Source organism: Rhinolophus sinicus, chromosome 16 (genome assembly GCF_057876585.1).
Source record: "Rhinolophus sinicus isolate RSI-liver-muscle chromosome 16, RSI-T2T, whole genome shotgun sequence".
Taxonomy (NCBI): Eukaryota; Metazoa; Chordata; class Mammalia; order Chiroptera; family Rhinolophidae; genus Rhinolophus; species Rhinolophus sinicus.
This window is the reverse complement of record NC_142516.1, coordinates 65,374,361-65,391,968: the sequence shown is the minus strand read 5'-3', so window position 1 is coordinate 65,391,968 and position 17,608 is coordinate 65,374,361. Positions and strand designations below refer to the sequence as shown.

Genomic DNA, 17,608 nt, shown 5'->3' with positions numbered 1-17,608 from the left:
TTATCTGCCAGTAGATCAGTGGTCTTAGTCTATTGTTTTTTAACATCTTTAAGGGAAAGAACATCTAGGAGTCACGGTGTTATTAAAAGACATCATAAATTATTGCTATGACAACCTTAATTATATATTATAGGTCAATCAGATACCACCTTGAGAAATCAGGATAAGTCATTGCCCACACTAATGGTTTAAGACCACTTTACAAGGAAAACGCTTACAACTGAGAAAGCTCTATCCATTCACTTATGTGTATATACACTAGGAAATGCTTGCTCTTATTTGATTTTAGCAGATCATCTAGCTTCCACTTGCAAAATTTTTCTTCCATTGTGCCCGAGGACCAGTGGTCTTATTTGCCTCTTAATAATTAAAAAAATAACAAATCAGTGTAATATAAAGTCTAATGTAAAAATTTTAGACTTTTAGGAAATTTATCACTGCTTCTCTTATTAAAAAAAAAAAATGGTTGTGCCTGTACTTACATCTTGATAAATTTCGACAGGCCTTGTACTTAATGCCTGTCCTTTAATGCCTTCAGCTTCCTACCACCACCCTCCCCCACCACACATATATGCACTTTTTCTTTCACATCAGTGTGTGATTTTCTAATTATGGCTGAATAGACATGAATTAGAGATGGAAAAGGTCAATCTTGCTAAAAGCTAAAATTAAGCACTATAGCGCTCAGGCTCATACTGTCCTTTAAAAAAAAAAAACCACTGTCCTTAAACTGTCTGGGATGGTAATGTGAAGTACAAAAGATGTGTCCATGAGCTGTGATTTAAAATTGTGCATTTTTTTTAAAGTCCTCATGATGAATAGGAAATTATGTGTCTCCTTGGTCTCTTAAATTCCAACAAATAACCTCAAAGTTTTATACTACTACAATACTTTGTATTCAGCACTCAATCCCAAATCACAGCTGCCTGGCAACATTTCATAGTCTCTGTTTCCCTCCTACATTTTAAGTCGTTTGCTTTAAAAATGATATTTTTTTGCTTTGTACTTAAATAATATGCATGCTAATGGTTAAAAAAAAAAAAAGTAAGAACAATTCTGAGGGCTTCAGAAACTGATGTAACTAAACCATCTTGGAAGTATCAGTGCACCACCAGCCAGGGAGTCAATTCATTTCAGGGTGATCTTAATCTTGTTCTGACCTTCAGGATGGGTGAGATGAGTAGGAAGAGGCTCAGTTTATATTCCCAAGGCTAATGAATGGTTTCATTATATGACCTGACTATATCTGCTGCACAATCACAGTGACAAAGAGGACATTTGTTTCTGTGTCTAAAGTTTTTTTAAAAAACCTTTATTCCTGCCCCAGAGAGGAGAACTGTCACCACACAGGATGCTTATCAAAGACACTGTCATCGTTCCAGCTTGCTCCACCCATGTCCCAGTTGCTACCTGTTGTTGGGTGTGTGTTACCATTTCCAAGCCATCTTCTGTTGAATTTCAAGAGAGGCCACGCTGGGCAGCAACTCTCCCGTTTTACATCTTTAGAATGACCTCCCTCATCTTGCATTCACACATGACCCAAAGCAGCACAGATTAGGTTTCCTGGCTTCCTAGGTTAGGGCGAAGTTTGACAGTGATACATAGGGTCAAACTAAGTTGCCCTCAGGAAGTTGTGAAGCTAAATTGACCCAACGTTAATAAGTGTAATTAAGCTCAAAAAATTTCAAGTTGAATTTAAGTAAATCTGCTCAATAGTCCTCCCTTTTTTTGCTCCAGTCTTTATAAAGAACTTTACAGATCTACTCCTGCACCTTTAACGAGATTTTTCTAAAGCAGCAATATGTTGTCTTAGGTGTTAGGTTTATTTATTTAGAAGAGCAGCTTATTTATCTGAGACAAATATTACCCACAAGAGGCTTTTTACCTGGAATTCAGGTGAACTTAGGTTCCTGGCATGGCAGTCTATAGATCATTTATACATTCTCCCACCTCACTGGTCTTTTGCTAATACTCGCAGCAATCTGAGCATTTCCTGGAACGCTGTTAGGCTGTAGCCGCCTCACTAGTCATCCTTCCAGCCCTGGTTGTTGACTGTGCCAAGAGAAATGTGTGACCAAGTAATCAGACTACGTTACTCAGCAAACTCATTAATCTCTGGCCTGGGTCACACACTAGTCTTCATATCTGCTTTCTGGTGGTTACACAAGGTAGCAGTATTGATTTTAGACAATTCTGTCACTTGACAATTGCTTAGAGCCTTGAAAAATGTAGGCCAGATTAAGAAGGCAAAGGGCAGAGGTTCCAGCTCTTTAATATTTATAGTCTTCCAGTTTATTTTTCTCTGTTCTACTAAGGAGTGAAGTCCCCCACCCCCAAGTTCTCAAAATTCAGAGATGAATGAATCCCCAAGGTGACAAAGCCCCATAAGGCAACAATGACTTCTCTGGTGTTTGTCTCTCTTAATCCCTCAAATGTTTTCAGGAAAGGAAGAAATGATAAATCTAAACTGAGAGAGTTGACATCAGAGGCCAGTGGTATGGAATCTTAGTTCATTTTCCATGTGAGGAGGGTTTCAAAATATCAAATAAAATAAATATGAATTGGAGGAGGAAAAGGACTCCAAAAGGGCAGGAGACAAACTTTAAATTACCAATATTAGGCAATTTATCTTGCTTAATTCTTACAACTATTCTGCAAGATTATTATTAGCATACTTATTTTACAAAAACTGGACACAAAGTTAACTGACTCTCCAAGTACTGCCTACCTAGTATGCTGGGTTCCACAGCCAGTATTATCTCAGTGTAAAACACAGACTCTTTCAAATACATCATTTTGTCCCAAGGGTAAAAGAGAGCCTTCATTACAATGTGAAGTTGACTGTCACATTTCCTAAAATGTGTATTTTGGCAGCTCATTTTCTGTAATGATTTCCATCTAGGATTCCTGTTAACTTTTTAGGTCAAGAGAGAAGTATCCCTTAAGACTGTGTACTGTTCTGGGAGAATTGTGTTCTCTCACATCATCTAGCCGGTTAGCTGACCACTCAGTGGCACTGGACACTGCTGCTATCCTTCTTTCCTGAAAACTCCCTCCACTAAATTAAAACACTCTACCTCCCTTTCTGGTATCCTCTTCTACTCATTCCTTAAATACTGGTGTTTCTCAGAAGTTGATCTTGGGCTGCTTGTTCTTCTCACTTTGCATATGGAAGGTCTACAGCCATCAGTAAATAGTAAGGTCAGCAAATAGTAAGAAAAGATGCTCCCAACTGATCTTATTCTAATCTACTTTTATATTATGCTATATAATTTGCTAACATTTTACTATTTCTCCCTTTTCACCCTACCTAATCCAATTAAACTCCATTCCAGGGATGTTTATCTCTGGCTCACTGAGCAGGCCTAAAGCAGTGATAAGAAGATAATGAGTAATCAATCAAAATTTGTTGAATGAGTTAATATCATGAGGACCAGTACATGTTGTGTAAGTGCTTCCAGAGCATGTACGACTTGGTCTGTCTTTCTTTGGATTAATGGACATTTACTGAAAAACCATTGATGGAAGATAGGTTTCATCTTATTTGTAGCTGTGATTGATTAATAGGGGTCTGCTTGGAGATCTATGTTGAAAGTACTTAGCCAGTGAAAAAGAGTGCTGTAATCTATTAGCGCTGCCATGCTTAATACAAATAACATTATAATATCACTTATTGAGCATGGACCATTGGCCATACACTGTGATAGGCACATTAACTGGATTATCTCAATTAGATCTTCCAACAGCTTCCTGAGTTATCATTATTACCCTTGTCTTTACATTAATGTAACTGAGACAGACGTTGATAGCTTGTCCCAAGACCACATAGCAAACAAATGGTAGAGTTAGGATTTAAGTCTAATCTGTCATACTTTTGAGGCCGTGGGTTTGGGTTAAGCATTACGCTATTATACCCATAATAAGGAGTGGTGATCTTTTTTTTTTCCTGGTTTTTGTCATTCTTGGCCTAAATTAAACTATGAAGAGGGGAGGAAAGAATAGTATAGGTGGTGATAGTATGCTAGAAGAAGGATACTCTGTCCTATGAGGCCTCAGTTATCACATCTCAAAAAATGGGTTACTTAATTTTTTAAAAATTCACACACGCTTTTTTTTCCTTTTCAAACAGTCACAAAAGTTGCCAATATAGGAGAGAGACCCTCGTTTTTAGAATCATTTCACAGTAAATTAGCAATCTGATGCTCTAATTCTCTCAAATACTGTAATATGTGTGTCCTACAAACAGGGCCATTTCTCCCACGCAAATGCGACACCTTCATCAGAGCTGAGAAATTAACAGTTACATTAATATTAGGTTGGTGCAAAAGCAATTGCGTTTTTTGCAGTTTTTAACCTTTTAAACCGCTACTACTTTTGCACCAACCTAATACCATATAATATTCAGCCTCCATATTCCAATTTGTCCAGCTATACTAATAATATCCTTAATAGCCAATGGACACTGTTCAGAATCACACTATGTATTCAGTTGGCACATCCTTTAGTCTCAGCAATTCACCAATTAAGGTTACCTAACCCCGGCACTGGTTGCCACAGTGGTTTCTTCTCATGAGCTTCCAGGAAACTGTTATTCCTGTATTCTCCTATCTCTCTCTCCAATTTTGGGGGCAGTGGATTGCCCTGTGTCTTCCTTTTTATGGATCCAAAAACAGTTGTTGATTTTTCAGTCTTTTCAGTTTTTTACTTATTGTTAGGACAGAATGACAACCTCCAAGCTCTTTACATGCAGAACTGGAAACCAGAAATCCTTTAGTCTCTTAACCTGTAAGAGTTCCTTGGGTTTTCTTTGATTTTTCATGACCTTGAAATATTACAGGGCAATTGTTTTGTAGATTGTTGCTCAACTTGGGTTTAAGTAATGGTTCTTCATGATTAGATTCAATTTATTTACATTTTCCAGGAACAGCACAGAAAGAATGTTGTGTTTGTTGAGTTGCATCTTATCTGGTGGTCCATGATTTTAATTTGTCCCATAATTGATGAGATCTGCTTTGATCCTTTGAAGAAGGTTGTGGCTGCTGGACTTTTCCACTGTAACGTTACTCTTTCACTCCTTAAAACTAATACGTATGTAGGAAACTATGTGAGGTAATGGATACTTTAATTAGCTTGACTGAAGTAGGTATTTCACGATGTACATGTGTATCAAAATATACCGTTGTATACCTTAAATATATACAGCTTTTATAATTAATAACATTTTCAAGTATTTTATAGGACAGGACTTTGAAAGCTTTGTCCACAAGAAACTGCTCTCCTTACCCCATTCAGGCTACGACTCTTCACAGCAGCTGCCTCTGCCCCAGCATACCTACACACTCTCCTCAGCTCCAGTATCCCGTGACAAGTTATCTCTCTATATGGACATGCGCTTAATTCTCCTTGACTCTAGCCACTCTCAACCACTGTGGGTCCCTGCTTCTTCCAACACTGCTTACTTCTGCCCAACTATTGGCTTTAGAACTAAATTTTTCAGGAAGGAAAGGGGAACTAGAGATTAAATATCATTTAAAATCACTTCAAACTGCAACATTTTATGATTAATTAGTATGGTTAAATATTGCAAGTTTATGCTCAGAAAATGGGGGCAGAGGTGTGTTGACATCTTTGGGGAAATGATCATGCCTGAATAATAACCGAGGCCAGGGCAAAGTGAGGCAGTGAGTAGGTTGGACCTAGGGCTAAATGTATCACACTGGGGAGTCTAGCCAGAAGCACAAGATCCAAGAGTAGGCAGAGAAGTCAGGGTATGTTTACCCATAGCCCCCACAAAAGAGAGGGTTGATGACAGTGGGTGGTCAAAAAGCAACAAATGTCCATTAGAGTAGTCAAGGCAAAAAAGGAAAATATTTAACAACACTAACCAGCAAGTATCTTAATATGAGTTAGAGTGATTAAATCATAAGCATTTTGGGAACGCAAAAATTCATTGGGTCAAAGCAATAATGCATTGCTGACTGCACATTATTAGACCAATAGATTCCATGAACATTTTTATTTCTCATGCCAACAGTGTAAAGGCTGGTACCAGGCTCTAATTAATTGATGTTATGCTGCCCTCCTTTGGTTGAATTTAAAATGCTTCCTTACTAAAGAACTATTTTGGTATGTTTTTAACAGAGAGGTAATCAGAATTTTAATTATAGCATTACAGTTTTTAGATTGACATTAATGATAAATTGTGGGAAAAGTGAACAAATAGAATATGCAATATTCTATTTATGCAATGTTATTTATGCAATAAATGTAAAACTCACTGGCAAAGCCCATTTTTGTCACAACTACTCAACTCTCCTATGGTAGCATGAAAGTGCTGTATACTATACGTAAACCAATGGACACAGTTGTGTTCCAATAAAACTTTATTTACAGAAACAGACAGTGGGCTGGGTTTGGCTTATAGGCTATAGTTTACAAACTGCTACTTTAGATTATTGATGTTGAAGGAGCTTCCACTTCCAGCCATGATGGATGACTAAAGTCAACCTGCTACTTGAAATAAATAGAAAATAGAATAAAACACATGAAACAATAGTTTTCAGACACTGGGCAACAAGCAGTATAGGATAATGATCATTGAGAAAAGATAAATAAAGATAGTGAGCCCTACAATTGTTCCAGCTTACTGTGTGGAAAGAGTTTTTAGGCTACAATACAAGGAGGAGGACAAGGAAACCCAAACAGACCAGTGGTCTCACTGAGTTAGTAAGTCAGAGATTGGAGTTCAGAGAGGTAGCTAGATATTGCAGGGCAAAACATTGGAGAAGAGAGGACAGGAGAGACAGAAAGGGTAGGGAGAGAGAGAAAGAGATCTGTAGCAGGGACTGCTGGAGTCAGAAGCTGATTTCTGATCTTTAAATTATCCTAGACTGGGAAAGAATATATAAAAAGGAGCAGGCAAGCTATCCCCAGGGCTGACACAGGACTCGAAATATTTCATTTTCCACCAGTCAAAGTGCAAAAACTTCCTAATACAGGGAGCATTGAAGAGGGACCTCACAAGGGTATTCCCTTGGTAGTGGGACGATATTGCCCTAGACTGTAAAGTCTACTCCATCCATTCTAACAAAACTTAAAAGCAAGCATCAGAAGAACCACACAGATTCCAGGTAACTTAACTATGTCCTAAAACAAAGCCCAGTCAACTATAATTTAATATGTATAATCACGGGATATGGAGTATAGCATAGGGAATAGAGTCAATGGAATTGTAATAGATATATACAATGTCAGAGGGTCAATAGACTGGGGGAGAGGGGTTAACACTTTGTGAGGGGTGAAATATCTATTGCATTGTTTTGTACACCTGAAACTAATAAAAAAAAATAGATGAACATAAAAAAATTAAAAAGGCCAACCATATACAAAGGACTTAACAAATCTAGGACCCAGTAAAGTAAAACTTACAATGTTCAGAATCTAATAGAAAGTTAGCAGGCATGCAAAGAAGCAGGAAAATAGGACCGTAAGCAGTAGCAAAAATAATCAAGAAACCAGACCCAGAAATGACAAATGATAGAACTGGCAGACAAGGAGGTTAAAACACATAAATACACCCCATAAGCTCAAGAAAATACAACAAAAGATGAACATGAAGAAAGAAATGAAATGTCAAAAAGGAACAACTTGAGCTTCTAGAAAATGAAGAATATAATACATAAAGTGATAAAAACATTGGCTGGGATTAACATTAGATAAGGTATTGTAGAAGAAAATATCAAAGAACTTGAAGACATAGCATCAGTGGCCTGTGTGATAATATTGAATGGTCTGACATTTCTATATTAGAGTCCCAGAAGATGAAAAATACTGAAAAAAATAAGATAAAATTTTTCAAATTTGATGGAAATTATAAAACTACAGGTTCAAGAAGCTCAAGAAACTCCTAGTAGAAGATACAAGAAGAAAATCCCACCAAGGCATATCACAATCAAATCACTGAAAAATAATGATAGAAAATCTTAAAAGCAGAGAAAAAGAAGACATATTATGCACAGAGGAATAAAATTTTAAATGATAGCAGTCTTTTCTTCAGAAATAATGCAAGCCAAAAGATAGTGGAGCAGTATCTTTACTGAAAGAAAAAATATATCAACTTAGAATTCTATACCCAGAGAAAATATATTTCAAAAACGAAAGCAAAATACTTTTTGAGATAAACAAAAGCCAAGAGAATTCATTGCCAGCAGACCTGAGATACAAGAAACATTAAAGAAGTTACTCAAGAAAGAAAATGATACCAGATAGAAATTTAGATCTACAGAAAGGAATGAAGAGCACCAGAAAGGGTAACTATGTGAGTAAATATATGATAATGGTAAGTATGGTTGGTTAAATGGTAAATATGTGAATAAATATAGAAGAAAATTCCTCATTTAAAAAAATCTCTTAAAATATAATTGACTAAGACAAAATATCAACGTATGTGAGGTTTAAGACATATAAAAATGTATGACAATAGCACAAAGGATGAGTGAGGAAAAGGCATATTGTCATAATATCCTTACACTATACGTGGTATATAATATCATTTAAAAGTAAACTATAATATGCTAAATAGAGATATGACTTAAATCCTAGAGAAACTCCTATAAAAATAAAATTAAGTAATATAGCTAATAAACTAATAGTGGAGCTAATGTGGAATAACTCTTTAAAAAGCAATGCAAAAAAAGGAAAAAGAAGACACAGGTAACTAGAAAACAAATAGCAAAATAGTAGATGCAAACCCAGCCATATTGATAATTCCATTAAATGTAAGTGACCCAACCACTCCAACACAAAGCAAAAATTGTCAGATTGGAGAAAAAAGCAAGATCCAACTATATGCCATATACAAGAAACTAACTTTCAATTAGAACAAAAATGTAAAACATGTATAGGTTAAAAGTAAAAGGATGCAATGAGATACATCATGCTAACACTAATGAAAAAGAAAGTATGAATATATAATATGAGACAAGTTTTCAGAATGAGGAATATTACCAGAGATAAAGAGGGACATTTCAAAGTAAAGGGATCAATTCATCAACAGGACATAATAATCCTAAGTGTGATGCGCCTAATAACAGAGTTTTAAAATACATGCAGCAAAAACTGATAGAACTGAAAAGGGAGATGGACAAATCCAAAATTATAGTTGGAGATTTCAGTGCTTCTCTCTTGGTGGTTGATAGAACAAATAGAAAACCAGAAAGAACATAGAAAATTTCAACAACGACTTGACCTAATTAACATTTATAGAACAGTCCAACCAACAAAAGCAAAATATAATTATTTTGAATTCACATGGAACGGTAACCAAGGTAGACCATATTCTGAGCCATAAAATAAGTCTCAATAAATTTCAACTATATTCTTTGACCCACAACAGATTCAAATTAGAAAACAATAACAGAAAGATATCTAGAAAATCCCCAATATTTGGAAATTAACACAATTTTACATTATTATTGCCAGTTGCATGAAAAACGATGTGAAGGTCTTGACTGCAGATTAGAGATAATTCTTATTTATCCTTATGGTGTTTTCTGAAGCTCTGCATGAAAGGTTTACAGATTAATGTTGAGACCAGGTTAAAATTCTGTTGTCCAAATAGATTAAGCAGAGTGTTATAGGAAAAAAGTATTATTCTTTCATATATTAAAAATTACCATAGGTCTTTTCAAAGAGAGAGAAAGAGAGCGATTTCAAAAATATTATTGGAGTTGCTGCCACAATGAAAACTATTCAGATATAAAGAGATATACCCTTCCAGAAGCCCAGAGCAATTCGATGTATCCTTAGAAGAGCCATAAGAAGATAAAAATGTCTAATTTTTAATTCAATCTTCTATCTATAAAAATATTTTATTGTAAACTATAAACCCCCAGGAAGAATGTGACTGATTTAGGCATTTGTTAGGGGGAGGGAACTAATATGCATTAGCTATTTACCATGGTTTAGGCAGCATAGATTTTTATTTATAATCTTTTTATCTGCTAATCCTCAAAAGTGTTTTATAAGTTAGAGTTTAGAGATGAAAAAACTGAAGCAGAAAGGGATAAAAAAGTAACTTTCACAAAGTCACACAACCAGTAGATGGTAGATAGAATACTCCAATCCAGATCTTTATGATTTCAATACCCAAATTCCATAATTTGGATGACAAAAGATAACAGATTTCCTTCTTTTTCTCTATCCTTTCATTAAACATTTAGTTTCTCTTTTATTTTATTTAAGGTGTACAAAGCAACATAATAGTTAGACTTTTACTTTGTGAGGGACGTAAAAGTCTAACTATTATGTTGCTTTTACACTCCTCCCCACCAATCTCTTACCCCTCTGACGTCATATATAGCTGTTACAGTGCCATTGACTAGCAGCCAGTGGAAAAGAACAGAGCTCTTTCGTCACCGAATCACTTTGTAAAGATACTGGTTCCCTAGGTGGTATGAAAACATGAATGCGGTATTTAGATATTTGTCATCCTGACCAATACCATCATCTCAAGTAGAGGAATGCTATGTGCAAATGTCAAATAACTAGTAACTCTAGTAGAATTATTAGGTAATTTTTGATCAAGTGAAAAGTTTAAAAACTTTCAAAAATGATATGCTTTATAGCCCAATATCCAGTGCATAGCTTAGATGTTAAATTTGTAGTGTGGACATAAGATATAACCTACCTTTGCACAGAATCATCGCTCTGTTCAATTCAATATGAAGTTTTCTTTACAACTCCCACTTCCTGTTTAAAGTCTGTTTACCTCGTTAGCTCGGATAAGAGATTTCTGTAGTTTGACTCTCATGGATCTGAAAGTTCAAATTCCACAACATCCAAAGTGTTAGAAACCTGTTGATGAATGCAATTAAACTTTTGTATGGAAACAGACTACTCTGTGGAGCATGTTGACTCAGTTTATTTCAACTTATTAATACTAGACTAACTAAGTGACACCAATATAGAGCTGAACTTGTAGATAATGAGACTGTACACGTTTACAGAGTGTCAGCACAAGATTTCACTCACCAACTGCCTGCACAGAAATGGTCAAAGATGTAACATCATGTATAACGTTATGGTAGAGCGCATTGATTCACTCCAAGTCAACACATGTTTAGTAAGCTCCTACTATAGTTGTATAGACAGTTAAAAAGAAGAAGATGAGTGTTTACTCCACATCTTAAGACGTTTTAATGTTGGAAGGTTGTAAGACAAGTAATAGTTATATATAAGACAGAACAAGGAAGGTGTCTTAAAGGAGATACAAAGTGCTGTCAGGATCCAGGGGAGAAATTATAGCTCCTTGGGAGGAGATCTAGGCCCTAAAAGAGAAGTAGTCCTTGGTCCTTAGACAGACAGGTACTAAGAGTGAAGGAGGCACCAGGTGATGTTTCAGAGAGAGAAAGCATCATCAGTAAACACACATAGTACTAGCTATGTTAAGGAAATAGTGAATCATTAACTTTATCTGGAATTCAGGTTCTCTCACACTACATTCAGAGCAACAGTGGGAGACAAGATTGGAAAAGTAGATCAGGGTCTTATTCAGGAGGACTTAGAATATAGAACTGGGTATTTGTAATTCAAGAGGCATTATTGATGTAAATATAGTCACATTGATTTACCATAGTTATTGGTACCCTTGGGAATATAGACTAACCAACTGCCTCCAATATCTTCTCACATAATTTCATCATTTATAGTGGTTATAAAGCATTTCATTATGTGGGTTTGCCAACACTTATTTAACCATTACCCTATTGTTGGGTCTATAGGGTGTCTCTAATGTTCTGCAATTGCAATAATTTTTAATGATCTTTTGCTCATTTTTTTCTCTTTCGCATTACTTCCATAGGCTAGAATCTTAGATATTAAACTGCTTGGATAAGATATAAAACAATTTAAGATTCCTGGTGCATATTTTAAAATAAACTTGCTCAAGCATCTTTGCAAATTTACAGTTCCCCTTGAGGTTTTAAATTTAATAGTCTACGTGGATTTTAATTTTGGCTCCGGAGTAGCATTTAAATACTGCTAAGCCTCTGATAAATATTACTCTGTGAAAGACTTACCCCTTTAAAAATAATCTTATTCTCAATAAAAGAGCTTTAATAAGCTTGACTAAATATTTAGAAAGCATATTGCGTTTAGGGAAACTTCATATGGTAAATAACAAGTGTAATAGAAGATCTTACTGGATGACTAGTCTGTAATTGTCTCAAGGAAAGCATACAATGAAACAAATTCTTTTGGTTACTTACTCAAACAGCCAACACAATGGGAAAGTGGAGGAAATGGCCCATGAATACTATGAATAGGGAACCAAAAAGCCTAAGGTATAAATTTGGAGCTTTAGAAAACAAACCAACAAAAGAGAACACCTTCCAGAACAACCTGAGATGCATGAAAGGCAAACGTTCACTAGAGTTGGAGCTTTACTAAGGCTGCACAGGGATAAGTGGCATATTTGACCTTCACTATGATTAACAAGCACTTCTTTGAAATCATGTTGGTGCTGCTGGCCACTTCCACTGTATTTTCCCTAGAACTAAAAATGGTTCTTTTTCAACAAAGAAGAGTGAACAGAGAAAGTGTCAAACTTTTGAATAAGTTGCCAACCTCATCAATGCAGCAGTGTCTACTACACAGGAAAGACTTCCTGCTTCCCCAGAAGTCGGTGAATCCTCACCAGTACCAGAAAGAGCACACACTGGCCATTCTTCATGAGATACTTCAGCAGATCTTCAACCTCTTCAGGGCAAATACTTCTCTGGATGTTTGGGAGGAGAACCACATGGAGAAGTTCCTCACTGAACTTCATCAACAGCTGGAATACCTGGAAGTGCTCATGGGACTGCAAGCAGAGCAGAAAAGTGGCACCTTAGATAGTGAGAACCTTAGGTTGCAGGTTAAAATGTACTTCCGAAGGATCCACGATTACCTGGAAAACCAGGAATACAGCAGCTGTGCCTGGACCATTGTCCAAGTAGAAATTAACCGGTGTCTATTCTTTGTGTTCCGACTCACAGGAAAGCTGAGCAAACAAGAAATGGACCCTTGAACCATGTGAAGCAAGAGGCAACTGCGGGCTTTAAAAGCATAGGGTAGGTGGAGGGGTGGGAGGGCTTCTCCAGACACTATTATTTCTTTCTGTCATAAAATGGTAGTATTTTTTTGGTTTTGTGTGTACACACATATATTTATCTGTACTTGATGCATATTGACAACATTGGTTTTTATTTTGTAATGTTACTTTATATTTTCCATCCATCTTAAATTCTTGAGTTGAAATTGATTAGTTAATATTTCATAATTGGTTCTTCAAATGGGTATGTTTTCATACAAGTTGGCTAGGTAGATATAATGAAATATGTCCCCACTGTAATCATACTTTCCTAGATATAGAACATCCATTCCAATGATTTTCTTATTTGCCAGAAATTGGTAGAAACAATGAGAAATACTAGGAATAATTTGTATTGCAATATTTGAAAATATCATTATTGAAATATCACTGAATATTTGTTACAGGTGGCACAATAGAAATATAGCCAAAATATATGAACAAACAGTTCCCAGATGGAAAAACATGAGAAAAGGTTCACCCTCACTCAAATAATGAAAGTACAAATTAAAAGTGAATAATATGCCATTTATTACCTATCAGGTAAAAGCCCAAAGTTTGATTTAAAAAAGAGAAAAACATTCTTGCAGAGACATTGGTGAGGGATGCTCTTATAATTTTCCAGAGCACTGGAAATTGGTACGATCACTGTGGAGGCAATTTGGTGGTAGCTATCAAAATTACACAGGTGTAAGTCTGTGATCCATCAATTTGAGGTCTGGAAACGTACCCTATAAAAATACTGGTGCATGTGTGAAATGACTTATATAAAATATTATTCATTGCAGCATTATTTATAATATCAACAGACAGGATACACCCAAATTCTTCTACATAGAGACAGATAAGGTATATTCAAACGAAAGAACACTATTCAGCTGGGAGAAAAAACATGAGGGTTCTCTTCCTATAAAAAAGTAAAAAATTAAGTAAAAGAACAAAAAAATAGGCAAGATGCAGAACAGTGTGTTTAAAATGCTGTATTTGAGATTACAGCGTAAAATAAATTTGATATTTGACCTTACTTGTGCATGAATAAATAAAAAACGTAACACCATAAGAAATAAATTACAATGATTGCTTGTATGGGGGTGAGGAGGAGAGACTAAGGGAGAAAGACAGGGTGAGAGAGGTTTTATAGCATATTTTTATATTTTAATTTTTAATGTGAATTTTACCAACTAAAATAATGAATTCAAATGTATCTAGCAAGTCACAGTTATCAAAAATATGCATGGAGTCTTGTTGGAGAAAGGAAGTGCTTGCTAGGTGAAGGTTAGAAGAAGCAGGACTGAGCCAGCCTTACTTTGGTTGGGGTGGCTGGAAGGAGGGGGGCTGGTCACAAGCGTACCCATACCAACGTACAGAGTTCCTCTTCCAGCTAGGAGCGCCCAGATATCATCATGGAACAAATGTGGGGCCGGAGAAATTGAAGTTCACTGAAGTTTGGTGACTTTCCCGTAGTCACAGTGACATTTGCCCAGTGTAAGAAGCAGAGCCATGGCCCAAAATTCTGGAGCTCGTTCTACTACTAGGCTGTGGTCTGCTACAGATTCATGGTATACTGATCAAAGTTATCAGTAAATGTAGACTTGCTGCGGAACAAAACATATTCCATTTCAGTTTAATTAGTGTAAGTGAGTAAGTGTATTAACTTGTGGCTGATACTTGCAGAATTGGCTGGAAAGGGAGGAGAAAGAACCAAATAGGATCCTGAGCGTGAGGTAGGGTGTGCTGTAATAGTGAGGGGACGAGGGAGCGGAGGCCGGGCGTCAGGAGGAAGTCTTTGACTTCATATTTCCTATTTACCTTCAAGTTCACACGGAGGTAGGGAAGTGGAAAGAACCGAAATATTTACCAACACTCAAATGCAAATACAGGTCATTTGCTTCCCATGGTCTGTAGAATTTCCGTTAAAACTAGGAAATTTTTCTTTAAACTAGGAAATTTTCAGAATCAAATACTTCATTTAACATGTTATTCAATTCTCAAATTAATTGTGCAAGGTAGTTTTATTACTATCTTCTTTTCTCAGGTGAAGAGAAGACTTTAAGTATTATGATTTGCTCAAAGTAACAGCAAGCCACAGAGCTAGCAAATGCCAGAGAAAGATTCCCTCCCAAGTCTGCCTGACTCGAAAGCGAGCACTATGTTCTAAACACCACAAACCTCAACGACATCATATGATATCACTGCAAAGTAATGATAGCACTAATGATAATAATTTTATCTTGATTTTTCTTATTCAAGTTAACACACTCTCTGCAGTCCTCAGTTAAAGAAAGGACATTTTCTCCTCCTGGATGTTGCTTTCCTAAGAACTAAGAACAGAATGAAGGAGCTGCCAAGGGGAAACTTACAGCAGATAATACTGCTAATTAGAAGCTAAAACCAATACTTTACATGCTAATGTGTCCCCAAACATTGAGTTTTATTAAGTTGACGTCCTGCTTGTATAATTGTCTTAACTGCTTAATACAAAATAAAAATTGCTTGCTTTTAAATATGTGTGCCCTTTTAAAACTTTAAAACCAGCATTCTAAACTTGGAAATATTGAAAAAGAGAAATATTTTAAAAGACTAGACTCTCTGCTAGTAATACATGGGTGGGTTCAGAATAAAGGCAAGTTCATTTGTACTCACAGACTGGGTCATCTGAGTTATCCTTGCTTCAGCTCCATGTAGTGAGCTAAATAGATTACTAAGTCAACAAATGGGTTATGAAATACATGTGATATCATATTTTCTATAAATAAATAATGCATGGAAAACACCTGAAAAGAAATGCACTAAAATGTTCACAGTAGTACTGTATGAGCGATAGAATTTCCATTCTCTCACACTGACTGTTTGGATTAAAGATTTCCCCCAGAAATATGAATTCATTTAGAACCAGAAAAGAACAAAATCATTATATTTTTGAAATTTAAGAAAACAACACATATGGCCCCTTGTCGAGATTTGGTTTTAGGATGCTTAGCACCAGCAGTAAATGAAGCCCGACCTCCAGCATGCAGTGGAATCATCTAGAAAGCTTGTTAAAATGTGGATGGAATGGCTTCACCCCCAGTATTTCTGATTCAACAGGTCTGTAGTGGGGCCTGAGAATTTGCATTTCTAACAATTTCTAAATGACGCTGATGCTGTTAGTCCTGTGACTAGACATTATAAACCACACCCCTATTTATTGATAGCCTTAGTAGACTTAACAGATGAAGACATGGTCTCCTTGAGGTTACTGATATTATATTTTCTCATGATAACTGGAGGGAAGTAAGCATCCTAGATAGGAGAGAGTTAGTAAATATAGTTTCTGTCACTGCCCTTTCACATCAGCAGATTCAATGGTTTTTTTCCTCCTTAAAGAAGCTATATGTAGAGACTCATATTCCATGTACACCCCATAATAATAAGGGCCTTTTAAGGAAAATCATCCAAACCAATTCTTTTTTTCTGTAAGGGTTTCTGATTCTCATGCCCCTGGTTGAGTGAAATCAAAACTGCAGCTATAGCAGTAACTGATTGGGCAAAGAATATATTGTAGACACAAAAAAACCAAACCTCTGAAAGACAGTATTCCAAGGTGAAAGACGGTAAACTAATCCAGTCATCTCTATTGAGAAGTTTAGGTATTTGATAAATAAAGAGATTTGGGGGTCATTCTTGGAATTGCTGAAATGAGTCATTTAGCCCAAGTTTTCTCCCACTTCCCGGGGTCCAGTGACTGGTAAGTATGGAAGTATAAAGGCTAAGACTCCTCGCTCCACCTCTGAAGGGTCATTCCAGCTTCGGAGCCCCTCTTCACCCCACTGTAATTGGCCAAGGCCACTTCCTGACTGTACTGCAGGTCACCTTCCCTTCTACTCAATCCTCCTGCCTTCCCTTCCCCTAAGTATTGATCCCATAGCACACCCTAGTAAACTCCTTGCATGGTAATTTTCATCTCAGAGTCTGCTTTCTTGGCAACTGACCTCCGATAGGATAGCATACAGACCTGCCATTTAAAGCCATAGAAAACCCCCACACACACATGCTATTTCCTTGACCGAGTACATATTCTCTTCCTAATATGTTAATAGATCATTCTTGGTATTCATGACTCACTTAAAATTTTTCCCTTCACAGGAAGACCTTATCAGCTATTTTGTCTGAATCTATTTGCCCCTCCAGAGCATAATTCTTATCATGTCACAAAACACATTGTACTGTAATGGATTACTTCTCTTTCTTCCAACTAGAGCATGACCTACTTTGTGGTAGGAAAGTGGCTTCTTAACTCTTTAACTAGCACATTCTTCAACACATAACAGGGACAATCTAGGTACTGAATGAATGGAGAAATTTTAAATGCAGTGTTGAAAAAGGGTTGTATCAGCACCTGACTGTCATGGTGTGTTATACATGTGAGGACATTTCTAGAGATGAGGAAGTCTGTTTACTACATGTGTCTGCTAAGAGGTTAAGTTCCTATTTTTAATT

At 36.3% G+C, this 17,608-nt stretch overlaps 1 protein-coding gene across 1 annotated transcript; it reads left to right on the top strand.

Moving 5' to 3' along the window:
- Positions 1-1,205: 1,205 nt before the first annotated feature.
- On the top strand, positions 1,206-15,627 carry IFNE (interferon epsilon). Its single transcript, XM_088792953.1, has 2 exons — positions 1,206-13,109; positions 15,165-15,627. Exon 1 carries the CDS (start codon positions 12,485-12,487, stop codon positions 13,064-13,066), a length of 582 nt encoding a protein of 193 aa, XP_088649079.1. The 5' UTR covers positions 1,206-12,484; the 3' UTR covers positions 13,067-13,109; positions 15,165-15,627.
- The last annotated feature ends 1,981 nt before the right edge of the window (positions 15,628-17,608 follow it).